The 13,875-nt window shown below is 42.7% G+C and overlaps 1 protein-coding gene across 1 annotated transcript; it reads right to left on the minus strand.

The window, feature by feature from the left end:
* Positions 1-216: 216 nt before the first annotated feature.
* tnfsf12 (TNF superfamily member 12) lies at positions 217-10,961 on the minus strand. Its single transcript, XM_073474408.1, has 6 exons — positions 10,691-10,961; positions 9,280-9,361; positions 6,115-6,171; positions 5,939-5,962; positions 5,710-5,837; positions 217-3,973 (listed from the first exon to the last, which is right to left on the minus strand). The coding sequence occupies exons 1-6, from the start codon at positions 10,862-10,864 to the stop codon at positions 3,698-3,700; spliced, it is 741 nt and encodes a 246-aa protein (XP_073330509.1). The 5' UTR covers positions 10,865-10,961; the 3' UTR covers positions 217-3,697.
* Positions 10,962-13,875: the final 2,914 nt, after the last annotated feature.

The raw sequence follows: 13,875 nt of genomic DNA on the forward strand, positions 1-13,875 counted from the left end.
TGTGGGCTGTAAAACTAAAACAGCTTGATTAAAGTTGCTAAAATGCTCAGTAGAGACCATTTGTAGGCAGCTTTGAATTCATTGTCCAACCAATCCTGTCATTTTATTATATTTACTTGACAACTTATTACTTTCTGCTCACCTTTGCCTTCGTTTTTGGAGACACACAAGTTTCTTGACTTTTTCGGGAAACAAATTTGAAAGTAAAACTCCTCAGAAACACCCAAAAAAAAGTTTATTCATCATATGATGAGTGGGCTGAGAAGAAATTGCATTGCATACATCATCATTTTACAGAGAACTTCTTCAGAAGACTTCACAAGATTTTCCGGGGTGGTAATAAACTTTGACATTTCGAAAATAGGAATTAGGGCAGGGAAGTGTGTAAAATTGTGTGTGTGTGTGTGTGTGTGTGTGTGTGTGTGTGTGTGTGTGTGTGTGTGAGGAAAATCATGCCTCGTCCCTCCACACACACACAAAGACCTTTAGCTATGTGGTTCAGGTTCAGATTCAGGAAGTGAAAATTTAGATGGCTGCTGGTGTGTGTGCAGAGGACACTCTGGGGATTCAGTGTGTGTGTGTGTGTGTGTGTGTGTGTGTGTGTGTGTGTGTGCGGTCTAATCGGTGCTGACGGGGAAATATGAGGTGCACGGGGTTGGTGGGAGTAGTGGTGGTGGTGGGGGATGAGTGAGACACAAAAGGGAAGAGGAAAACGATGATGAAATCAGACAGGATATAACGTCTACACGTCAAAATCTGACATTTTTCCATTTGACAACATGAATGTTTGGCTCCAATTAAAAGCACTACGTTCGCTGCAGTAAAGTGCTGAGGAGAAACCAATGTGGTTCGTCCACAAAAACTACTTATAAACAAGAGTGGGAGTGCTGAACCCACTGCTAGAAATACACACTGTTTGTACTGTAGCAGGGAATATTACAGAAAGCAGCAGCAGCATATGAGAGAATGGAAGGAGTTTCATTTTCTAAAAAAGAGATAAAAATAAAGAAGCGACAGTCGAATAATGTGACTGAGAAACCTTCGAGAACAAGAATCAGGAGCTTAATGTAACAATCAAAAAAACTTTCTTTGTATTATCTGCAAGGTTATCAGTATTAAACACATATCTGTATCACTGACAATATATAGGAGAGTAACTTCCCAGATTCAGTTAAAGTTAAAAACCTTTCTATTATTTATTTTTAGCTAAGCTAACACTGTGGCTCTACATTGTCGGTCAGTCAGTTTGCCACTTTGGTCCAAGCAGAAACAATTAAAAAAATATTTGAAGGATTGACAAGAAATTTGGCACAAAATGTTCATTCCCCCCGATGACTTTGGTGGCCTCTGAACTTTTCCTAGCCTCATCATCAAAATCAAAATGTTAATATGTCCAATACTTAAAAAAGAAAATCCAACAAAACTCATGACATTCCCATCAGCTGCAGCTGTACTTTGTTTAATGCTAATTAGCTGAATGCTAACATGCTAATATAAGACTGTGATCATTGTAAACATTATACCTGCTTAACTGTCACATTGGTAACATTTTTATGATTAATTTTATAAGTTAGCTAACCAGCGTTAGCTAACCAGCGTTAGCTAACCAGCGTTAGCAACGTTAATGTTTGCTAGCCTTAGCAACGTTCACGTTAGCAAGCTAGTGTTAGCAACGTTAGGGGTAACAAACTGGCACCACTTGAGGGGGCAGATGATTCAAACATGATGATTGTGGTGTGAATGTAATGGTTGGTGGTGAAATATCACATTTAGTGGCTGAATGTTATCAATAACACCTTTAGCTTGCTGACGTTAGCACACAAATGTATTACAGACCAGGATATAGTGGCCACTCAGGCTATGCTTTCACTTTTTGCTCAGTGCCCATAGAGCGCCATTATAACTGGATACCTCAAACTGCAAAGAAGCTCAATTCTGACACCTTTTTTGACTCATTGAGGTTTTATATTTGTAAAACTTTCCTCAAGCCCTGAAAAGGAATTTAAAAATGTATGACGAAATCAAAATGTAAAGTCTATGGGCAGAACGGGAACTAGCTAGCAAGGGAAACTCTGCTGTGCATATGGGCCTTCTTTGCATTTGTTATCTCGTTCTTCTTATAATTCTGTGTTAGCAGTTAGCTCAAAGTACCACTTTTCTAGGGCACAGCCTCAAAGAACTGCTAGCATAGCTGTCCGGGTGAGTAAATTTTCTGTGTTTTGGTATAGGCTTTTATTAAGACTTTTTTTAAAGGTGCAATGTGTATGAATTTTAGTTAAAACATTAAAAATTTCAGAATGTTATGACATCTGTGTGTTGTGTTGCAGAAATGTCTGCTGAAGTTAGCATGCTAACCAGCTAGCCCCTGTCCAAAGCTCCTGTTCTAGCTATGCTAACACCAACACTTTCCCTGGTCCCCAAGCTCCCAGTCTGGACTGCTGCACAGCTAACTGAGCTAACTTCCTAGCAGCTAAAGTTAGCAGCAGTTAGCGGTTACTCTGGTGATAGGCTGCCCCCTGTTTGTTATAAGTATGAATTCAACAGGTGGCCAATTCTTACATATTGCACCTTTTAATGCTCGTCTTGATATTATACTAGTATTCAAACTTTTATTATCTATTAATCACAGAATCAGAAAATCGAAGACAATGTTCCTTTTTCAGTACAAAATCTGTGTAACATTTAATTTCAGCTTTTACTTACACTATATCTTTGGACATGAGGGCCTCTCCAATACTATTTAATGACTGACTCTTCATGGCAAATTAATAATTATCTAATGATTTACAAGACGACTTGGAAGTGACGGTAACTGCGCCATCAAACAGATAACAATAAGAGATGCAAAGCTGTATTTAAAGCTTTGGTTACTGTAACTTGCAACTACTTTTCAAAAGTAAAGCCAATACTGTACATACGGATACGATCATAAACCATGAAAAAAAACACACAATCAACTTTGACCTTAGAAAAGAGCACGAATTCACATCCATGTTTTTTAAAAATGTTCTCCTTTCTTTGCCAGCTGCTGACTTGATATGCACATATCAAAAAAAAGGGGGGAAAAAAGTGTGACGTATCTACAAAGTATTTAAAGAAAAGGCAATAATTCACACACACATTGCATTGTAAAGATCATAAAATCAGTATAAACAAGAAATGTTTGATTCATTAGATTTCACAAACACACACTGTATAAAATATCATTGACAACTCATGTAGGCCGTTAATAGTGTCGAGATCTTGCAGACGTGCTCTCAGCTTCTTGAGGCACCGGTGATATAAAAGTGGAAGGTGCATGCACAGCTTTACTGTCAGTCTTAAAAAGAGAGTGTAAGCACAATTTATTACACGATACGAAGGCTAAGAGGAACATCCAAGAACTTTTTATATGAAGCCCTTTATCTACACAGCAGCTTCCATCACATCTGTGCTCTCGGCAGACGTTCATCGAGCCATTTCGTCCACTTTGGGTCTTGGTTTTAATCCAAAAGTCTGTGTTTCTGCGTTCCAAAACAGCACCGCTGTCCAGAGGAAAAATTCCACAACAACTTCCACAAATGTCAGGTTTGTCTTTCAAATTAACTTCTTCAGGAAGCGGCTGTGGCACGATGTGATACCCACGACTGCTTATGACTGTTTTACCATGTAGAAAAAAGAAATGCCATCCATACAAAAACAAGTGAGATTCCAAGCTTCAGTTGACTTTAAAGATGCTGAAGATGTGAGGTGAGGCTGACGGGTTGCCCACAGCGTGGAGTTTGAAGGACGAGCCTGTGATGGTCTGCAGCTCCGTGCCTTTGTCCAGTCGGAGGAGGCCGGACACCTGGCAGGGCTTCAGGAAGTGGAAAGGGTGCGGCCCGGCGGAGGGGGTCGTCCCGTAACCCTCTATGCACTGCAGCTTCTGAGGCCTCGGGCCGCTAGTCACCACGTCCAGCTTCACATACTGAGACTGCTGCTCATTGAACAACACCTGAGGAGACACAGAGGCTGATCTCATTAAGGGAGGTTAGCAGAGACACGAGGAGTATTCACATGAAAGCTACCCAGACTGCCTCAGGACCTCCAATGTCCCGCTGTTCTTTCTTTTTTTTTGGTTTGCCTAGATTTTCTCCAGACCTCTGTCAGCTTGACAAGACCAAAGTCTGGCTACATGAGATTAGCCGAAACCTGATATCGACCTCTCTAAAAAACATGATACATACCAGTACAGTATGACTGATGTTTGTGCAAATGGAAGCTGTTTTTGATATATCTACAGCTCAAAGAAAACTTGAAAATGAGGCCAACGACTCTGTTGACTCACTCTAGTTGCAAATATGAAGCTAAGGTTTCTTAACCACTTCATCTCAGGAAGTAAGGAAACCAAATTTAAGAACAAAGAAAATAAAATTGAATATTTTTCACCAAATTTAAACCTTATGACACTTTGAAAAGACACTTCAGAGACGTTTATTTGACTTGTTTGAGTGAGTGTTGGAACTGATAACTGAGGAAACTGAGGAATATAAAAGTCCATGTTTTTGTCCATGTGACAGAATGCTCTCAAGCTGTCTTGTTTTCAACAAAATCATTTTTAAAAAGGAACTGTCTGATCAAGAATCAAGAAAAAATGGGATCTTATTCTTATTTTTCCATAATCTGTGCCAAAGACCCATTTTAGTCAAATCCAGTCCTGGTTAGAAATACTGAACAACTTCTTTTTTCTAAAAAAGGTCACTTTTAAAATGGACACAGGACTGACTGCACCGTCATCACTCTGGTTATAGGAGGGAAAAATTGAATAGCTTGTTTGTATTTCTTTAAACCAATCATAATCGTCTTGGGGCGGGGCTAAACTGAGGATGCACCAACGGCGCCCCTGCAAAATAGTGTCAGTTGGAACTTATTTTGCACGTGGGGAGGCGTCCCCTGCCAATAAAATGGCTAAATCCCTGCAAAAGGAAAGGTAACACCCGCTAGCTTGTTCAGGTTCATACTATTAGCAATAGGGCTGACGGTCATCGGCTAACGAGCCGTGTACCATCCTAACCAATGACCACGATAAAGTAGAGTGCAGAGGGTGTTTCTTTTCTGTAGGTCGCTGTGAGTGTGTTTCTCTCAACCGTGCTGTTATTATTTCTTAGCTTAGCTTCCTCAGTTGAGCTAACCGGCTAAATTAGTTTCGAGCTTCCGAGGCTCAACACAGATAAGTGGACGTGTGGTGCAAAGAAGACGACCATTTTAAACCGGCCACAGGAATGTGTGTCGGCGGTGACGGGAGACAGCCGGAGGTTGCTGTCCGAGCGACGGAGGAAAACAGCGGTGACCACGAACGACAATGTTGTCGTCCGTCGAGCGATGTTTCACTGTGGACCTCGTCACATGCCAATTCGGTAGACGTCGCCCCACCCTGATTAGCGACCGAGCTAATGGAATATGTGGCTCTTTAGCTCACTGTGCTAACTTTGTCTGTTAGCTGGTTTGGTGCCGAGCAGGAAGTGTACATTAGGTTTATTTAGCTTCTTCTGTCTTCTGAAAACAGCTTCATGTCACTTCTGGAAACTAATGAGAGCTGTTGATGATGACAATGAGAGATGCTAATGTTAGCAAAGAAGTCCTTTAATAGTACATGTATTCATTTTGATTAAAAAAATACTGACGAGTTAAGCATCAGAGTAGCGATGAGACACTACTGTTGATAAACTACAACCTCCAGCACACACTCACCTGGCAGAACAGGAAGTAGACGCCCGCTTTCTCCACGGTGAAGGTGCCTTGCTCCTTGTTGTACCTCACCGCTTTACTCATATTCAGCGTCCTCTCCTCCCAACCCTTTATCACACCGCCCTCTCCCACTGACACACACACACACACACACAAACACATCCAAGATGAATCGTCTCGTGGACAAAAGATTCGCAGATTATCCTCCATCCTTCATTTTTATGACTCTTACCTTGCTGAGAGGACACTTTGGTTACTGGTGGAAAGTAAAAAGAGACATTGGGAGAGAGAGAGAAAAGGGAAAGTCAATTAAGATTTTATGGGTGCAATCGTATAGGGGTATAAGATTGAAACCACTTCAGCAGATGCTACACGAGACTGCTATAAGCGATCTGCCAAGCCACTTACTCTCAAAATGAGACGCCGCTTTCTTTCCATTTCCATTCCTCCCTCGCACCGTCCCCCCTTTTTCGGAAAAGGCAAGGAGAGACAGAATATGAGTTTGAATGGCAGAGAAAAACATGCCTGTGGTTTTTTTGATAAAACAATCATTACCATCTGTATCTGTCTAATAACACAGTGTGTTAATTTGCAGCCCATTTAGAGTCAACCTGGCTCGTTTTAACGCAGTTAGCAGATGGGCCGAGGATTTCCTTTCACGTGCTTCAATATATTTCCTCAAACTGTTATTTTCAGGCAGAAGCGTGTGCCGCGTTTTTTTTCTCTTTTTTTCTTTCTTTTTTCTTTCCTGTGGGGGCTAATCTTAGTGCCAGCTGGTCGCAGTCATCTAGAAAATACAGAATACGGAGAAAGAAGAGGAGAGAGATGGAGTGAAGGAGGATGGAGAGCCGTGTGTGTGTGTGTGTGTGTGTGTGTGTGTGTGTGATTAGGGGGGACAGGAAAAGACAAGAGAGACAAGGGGAAAGCGAACGAGAGACAAAGCTAAGAATGGCTAAATAAGAGAAATGAAGTGCCGGAAAAAGAGAGTCAAAAAGGTCTTTGGCTGCTCTCTGACCCAGAAGAGTCGATTAAGAACAGAGTGAAGCAACAGCTACGGGGCCCGCTCGCATAAATACAATAAATAAAACACAACAGTAAAAAGCCAGAGCTGCAGAATGCCTGCTCTTGTTTCACTCTAAAGGTTTATTTTAGCTTTGCGATCTAGCCTACGGGGAGCAGTTTCAAACACAGATACAACTCCAATACTGTATATACGAACTGTGAAATACTTTATGTTACGAGAAGGAGCAGCCAAACACCGGGCCCCCGCCATCACGCGAGGAATATTAAGCCCGTGCTAAAATAACTCGCAGGTGGGTGCCCCTGTAGATTTAGGATTTTCTATGGGCGAGCGTAAAGCCCTCCGGCTGGCCAGGGTTTCCTGACTTAAGCTGTCAGTCATCAGGAGAGAACATAACGGCAGTGTCCTGCTGAAAGGCTGCAGCACGGTGGTCAACTTTCCACAAACTGGAAAAAGCTGTTTTGGTTTGTTTTTTTTCCATTGACAGCCATGAATTTCTGAACACTGTTTAATGCGTTCTGGAAGACAAAGTCAGATATCAGTTACAAAAGAGAAAGGCTAGTATCTGCAGGGTATCAATACAGATATTTTGGCGAGGCGTGCAGCTCTCTAAATGAATCCGTTTGTCAATTTTTGGATATTCATCCCTGCGCTGAAAACCCAGCTTAAAAGCGCCTGAGGGTTCACTCTCGGACAAAATGTGAACAATCAAGCAATCCCGTGACGGTGACGCAAGCAGAGGCTATAAATACAGCAATGATAGGTCATCAAATATCACCGCTTTCACAACAAATCATAGCTGTGTCAGTCGTGTGCTCAGAGGGGGGACAAAAAAAAATCAATTTCATTGCCCAGAAGCGTGCAACAAGGCCTCGCTCCCGCGCCAGCTGGTTTTCTGGGCTCCGAGGCCGCTCTGGTCAGACCTGTAATTTCTGAAACAGTCATCCAGCTGCCTACTTTTTCCTGTGTCAACTTTTAGCAGCGGGTAGTGCCTGCGGCCCGCTAGACCTGACCAAAGTGGCATGTGGGCCAAGACTGGCCAGCGTTTGTGTTAAATGTTCTTCCCAAAAAAACAACACTGTGCAGTTGGTAAGTATTGTGTCTGTGGTGATTTGGGGGCGGCTCAAAAGCAAAATACTTCTGTACGTTGGTGGCGTTGAAGTCTGGAAAATGCAGCTGTGCACTGCAAAATCTGACAAGTTGATTTTACTTTGAAACAAATCTAGGACACTGGTTGCCTTGAAACAGGTAAATAAATAACTATTAGTCTTTAGTCTTGGTGACTTCATATCTACTTGCTCAGTTCACTTAGAATTGAGTTGTATTAACTTAAAAGGACAGTTCACCCCAAAATAAAAAAAATACATATTTTCCCTCTTACATGTAGGGCTATTTATCCATCTAGATCGTTTTGGTGTGAGTGTTGGAGATATCGACCTTCTCTTAAATATAATGGGACTAAAAACTCAACAGCAACGTCTCTTTCCAGAATGCAAATCAAGATAATCCACAGACCTTGTGAGCAGTTTCATGTAGGAACTGCTTCTTTTTACCAAACTACACCGACCCACCAACTGTATCACTGTGCAGAAGGAAAAGGGGCATCTGCTCATGGAAAAGTGTCTAAACATTAATGCTGTCCTCGTCGGCTGAGCTGTAATGTGACTAGCTTAGTTGGCTAGCCTCGCGTCCATGAGCCGATGCTTGCTGCGCAGTGATACAGAAAGAAAATGGCGCCTACATAAAACTGCTCATAATCAAGCCCCCGGGAACAGCGGCAGGCTTTGAAGCCAATTTTCGTAGACGTCCAACAGTGGTCCAAAAAAGACTTTTTCCAATTAGCTTATATTGCGAAAGAAGCCGCTCTATGGGCCTGACAGCGCAGCAGATCAGGGTCATTTTATACCCCAGAAGCCAAGCCTTTTCAGCTTCATGAGAACGAATGGGACTCTGCCTCCGATGCTGTATCCAGAATTCCCCTTCATACATCCATGGCCGTAACACTAGATAGCTTAGTTAGCTAGCTTCTTGTCCACAAGCAGACGCTCGCTCCCTTCTGCGTAGGCAGGGTCTGTTGTTGGCTCTAAGCTCGTCACCCTGGAGGAGGTGGCGGAGGACAGGATGCTGGCAAAACCGCTGGCAATCATGGACAAGTCTCTCACCCCCTCCAAAAAACAAAACTATATAGAAACTTGTTTCTATATTTGTATTTTGATTGTATTTGTACTTAAATGTACCAGCTGCTATGATAACCTAATTTCCCCTCGGGGGGTAAATAAAATTATAGTTCCTACGTTAAACTGCTCACAACAAGGTCTGTGGATTATCTCGAATAACTGGGTCATGATTCCTGGAAAGAGACGTCGCTGCTGAGTGTCGAGGGAAGACAGACATCTCCACGGCTGACGTCTCTCACACCAAAACAATCTGGATGGATAAATATCTCTACAGGTAAGAAGAAATATATGAACTTTTGACTTTTAGATTCTCAAGTTGTTCCCGACTTAAAAGTGGCAAGTGAAGTGAACTTGAGGACTTCTGATGTGCAGTACCGTCTCTCTTCACTCTCTGCCCCACCAGCAGCTCTCTCTTCTCCAGAATGAGCTGAACAATGGCCTTCCTCTGTGTGTTGACCTGTTGAAAGAGAGAGAGAGAGAAAAAACGCACTATTAACGAATGTCCAATAAGCTTCTTATGACTTTTTTTCTGGCAGTGATCCCACACAGCCACAGACGGCCTTTTCCAGCCAGTCAGCCACATAAACAGGCTCGTCTCTTCCAGTATCCTGCCCCTCGCTGCCATGCTAGCTTTAGAATAGGTCTACCACTTCCTCAGAGACCGGTTGCGACACCTAATGCATGTTTTTAGTGCTTTGCATTCCTCACATGTCTTTACACCCTCTTTTCCGAGCGAGAAATGAATTTTGCCGAGCCAGCAAAAGTTTTAAAACTCTTGGCTGGGGGCCCACCGAGTGACCGAAGGAGGCCTGATGTGAAGTAAGAGGAGAAGTGGCTCAGGGAAAAGTATGTTTAAATTTACTGCTACTGTTGGAAATGAAGGCAGCGAGTCGCTCCCCGCTCCTTCCAGACGTTCACTCGCTGGCTCTCATCAGCAGTTGGCCACCGGTCAAATGGACAGAACGGGGCCCCTTGGGAAAGACTCCAGCATCAACACTCCACGTGTCCAATTTGAGGGTGTTTGTGTGTGAGGGAGAAAGTGTGTGTGTGTGTGTGTGTGTGTGTCAACATGATCCACAGCCAACCTGTCCCCCTGATCTCAAATCCAGTGCAACCTGGTTTTGTAAATACTGTGAACTTGAAACCAGAAGAATTTCCATCAGCTCCTCTTGGCCGCTTTTGGAGAAAATAATTCGCCTCATGATGCAACCCGTGCTGGAATCTCACATATGCTGCAAGTGCACTTTGCATGAGACTGCACGGGATTTAAGAACACATGTACCTCCTGACCTGTGCACGCTGCAAATCACTTACACTTGCCGTACTTTATCACCCAGCCCGTTTCACGCCTGGAGCCTCTGTGCAGTCGGTCGGGTATGAAGCGCTCACATGCCAAGTAGTTGAGGCTTTCCAGTAAATTGAGATAAAACTGGAGCACAACTGGCACCAGAGTAATTAAACATGGCGCGAGGGGGGCTGGACACGAAAATAAGTGCTTGACTGCGCTTATTGGTAAGCAATAAAAGTGCCAAGCAGAGAAATGGTGCAACAGAATAGAGTACGTGCGAGGAGAGAGGAGGGGGGGGTGAAGTGTGCAACTGCATTTTTCCATAAACCCCCCGCGAAGACTCCCAGTAGCCACAAAAGAAGTTACATAAGAAACACTTGAGTTGCAGACGAGTAAATATTATTGTTGGTACAAATATGCATGCTATTCAGACAGGCAGGAAATATTGGGGTGGGTTTTTTTTTATTTTTTTTATTTTTTATAAAGTGTGACACAAACCTGCTCCAGTCGGTCCTGCAGGATCTTAAAGGACTGAGACAGGTCCCGCGTTTGTCGCCAAGTCCACGCCGTGAACAGCGCGCTGCACGCGGCCAGAGACAGAGCCACCAGGGCCAGAGAAGCCCAGACGACCCGCAGCTTGCGCACTCGCCTCCTCTGCAGAATCCGATGCATATTGGGTGCAGACTGCACTGCAACTCACCGAAATCCGCGCTTCAACTCCATTCCAGCAGAGCGTGAGGTCCCTCCAAACGCGTGTCTGTCCAAATGTCCATTTCGGTGAGAAAAGACGCGCGAGTGGACGGCCGACAAACTCTTCTCCTGTTTGATTTCCCGTTTATCTGACAGATGAGGGGGGTTTAAAGCAACAAAACATCCGATCCGTCCTCCGCACAGATCAAAGCCACCATCCTCTCCAAACACAAACTGTGCAACTTGCGCACATCAACTGTTGCATCCTTCTCCCTGCGATTCGTTGACTCAGCTCTCTTGTCTTCCCTTTAAACAGCGTGCTGGGGGGTCACTCTATTAGGCAGACAGACTGTGCACACATGAGCGCGAATTCACGCACGCACGCACACACACACACACACACACACACACATGCACGCAGACTTGGAGGTGAACTTTCCGTGCGTCCTCGGCGAGCTCTGATGTTGAGATAGCGGCGCGCATCCGCCGTGAAAATCAACGAGGTGAGCGCAAGAAAAACATACGAGGCGACCCGGGGCTTCCTCCGCTGCTCAAATCACTTTCATCAACTTGCATGCCTTGAAAGTATGTGCCATTCACGCGTGTGACAGTTCCCTTTGTGACCACACGGTGGCTGTAGTGTATAGGTAAAGAAACAGCAGTGTGCAGTGCTGGGGATCTACTGTATTTCAAGAGTACCATCAACAGGTGAGCCACAGGCTGATGATGGGCCAAATGTCCAACTTCTTTATCTGAAATCTAAAAGAAAATATCCAAGATAAGCAAAATGTATTGGGAAATTAACCTCTTAAAGGTGCATTATGTAGTTTTGGGAAAGCCATTTTGATCCTTGAGTTAGTTTTTTATCCCTAAACAAACTAAATAAACAAACTCTCCTTGTTTTCACGGTGAATAAACTGAATAAACGAACTGACCTTATAGGACAACACAGTACTGTTTTACTTTGTTTATATGTGGCGGACCCTGCCACCTTTCTAGCTGCAAACAGTGTTCCTGAGACCTTATTTTCCTCTGAGAACAGCTTGTTTATTCAGGAAATGAATAAATATTTCCGAGTTTGCATTATAACCCCGTTAACATTGTAAATATTAAAATTCGGAGTTTGAATTTTTTCCATAAAACTACGTAGTGCCCCTTTAATAAACTGTGTAGACAAGTGGAGGACTCTCATTAATGCATTAGTTCAAAATAATGCCCAGTCATGTGATGTTTCCCAACACTTTGTGCTTGTGACCCCTTGTGACAGGTTGCATGTCAGTGAGTTGTGAATTTTCCTTCTCAAATTCTCTCGTTTAAAAACCTTCAATAGGGCTGATCTGGTAAGAGCTCACAGTATTTATATTTAGTGAATTTAGTTAATTTAGTGATATTTAATTTTTGTTCTTAGTTTCCTCTTCTTGCAATCCCCTCTTTAGAAAGTGTGTACTACTCTTTAAAAAGCAGCAGAGGCGTAATAAATGTTCAGTGGGCCCCTTGTGCTTATTTGGTCCCCACCCCACTCAAAAGAAATTAAATACATTATTACCACCGCCAAGGAAGTTATGTTTTCACCCATGTCCGTTTGTTGGTTGGTTTGTAATCAGAATTACACAAAAACTACCGAACGGATTTCCACAAAACTTGGATGGAGGATGGGTCTTGGCCCAGAATAGACCCAATTAACTTTGGGTACAGATCCGGATAAAGGGACGGATCCAGGAATTTTTTCGGGAGAGGGCATTTTTAAAAAACATTTTTGTTAATTTCTCAGGGAGTAATACATGGATCTTGATGAAAAAAATCAGCCATATTTAGGTGGCTGGTATGTACGATTTGTCACAGTGGAATAATCATAACCAACTGTGATGTCACAGTGGTGCCACTTGGTGGAGGTATGCGCTCTACTGAGAGCCAGTTAAGTTATAGGTGGAAAGACACACCTAAAGGCTAGTTTTCTTTCGTGGTTGTTTTGCTTAACATCCATGCCAACATGAAGGATGCATGTAAATATGTGGGCAGTGACGGTTACATCGTTTGAAATGGACGCATCTATTTTCTTACATAAAGGGATCATATATGAGCCTTTACTCTTCTGTTCTAATTCAGGGCAGGAAATTAAAGGCACCCTGTGGATTTTTTGGGAAAAACAAAGTTCTGTTTACATCCGCTGTTTACCAGAAAAATACACTGTGTATCCCTGAAGCTTCAAAAACATTTACGAAACCAATTTTTCAGAAGAACTTGAAACCTTTGTTGTTCGTATCAACGTTTACTTAAATGGCATGTGAACGAAACCGTAAACAAAATGGAGAACCACTTTTAAAAACACTGCTCCACGGCGCCAGTAGTGGTCAAAAACTCCACAGGGTACCTTTAAGTCATGAGAAGATGTGACTCATTTTAAATCAGATTAAATGGTCAGGTGGTGTTAGTAGGCCCCGTATAGTTCAAATGCATATTGCCTTTAATTTTGATGTAATTTGTGTCCCTGATTTTTTGAGTTAAAGTTACTGTGTCAGATTTTACAGTGCACTTTTTTTAAATGATTGTTGACTTGGCGCCTGCCCTTTTTGGTGTGGATGTGCGTGTACACTCCTACAAAAAACACACTTACACCAGTACTGAAACTCTGTAAATAACTCACCCTGTGACTACACTGTAAAATCTGACAGTGACTTTACCTAAAAAAAACTGAGGACTCCGATCACCTCAAAATTACCAAATAAAATACACTAATAATTCTAAGTTGTCCAAACTTTTTAGCTCGTGCAAATTAAATGTTTTATTTTTTTTTTAAAGTAAAGTCAACTTTTAAAATTTACAGTGCAGTACACTTGGCTCTTCATGACAACTTAACCGCACTGTTGAAATGAGCCAAATGCATCAACATGGCTGTCTTGTCTACTTATACTGTCTGCTACGCTGTGGCGTAATTACATAAACATCCTGCACACTAAAATCTGAATAAACATTTCAAACATTTTCTTGCCTTT

Source organism: Pagrus major, chromosome 10, assembly GCF_040436345.1.
Source record: "Pagrus major chromosome 10, Pma_NU_1.0".
NCBI classification, from domain to species: Eukaryota; Metazoa; Chordata; class Actinopteri; order Spariformes; family Sparidae; genus Pagrus; species Pagrus major.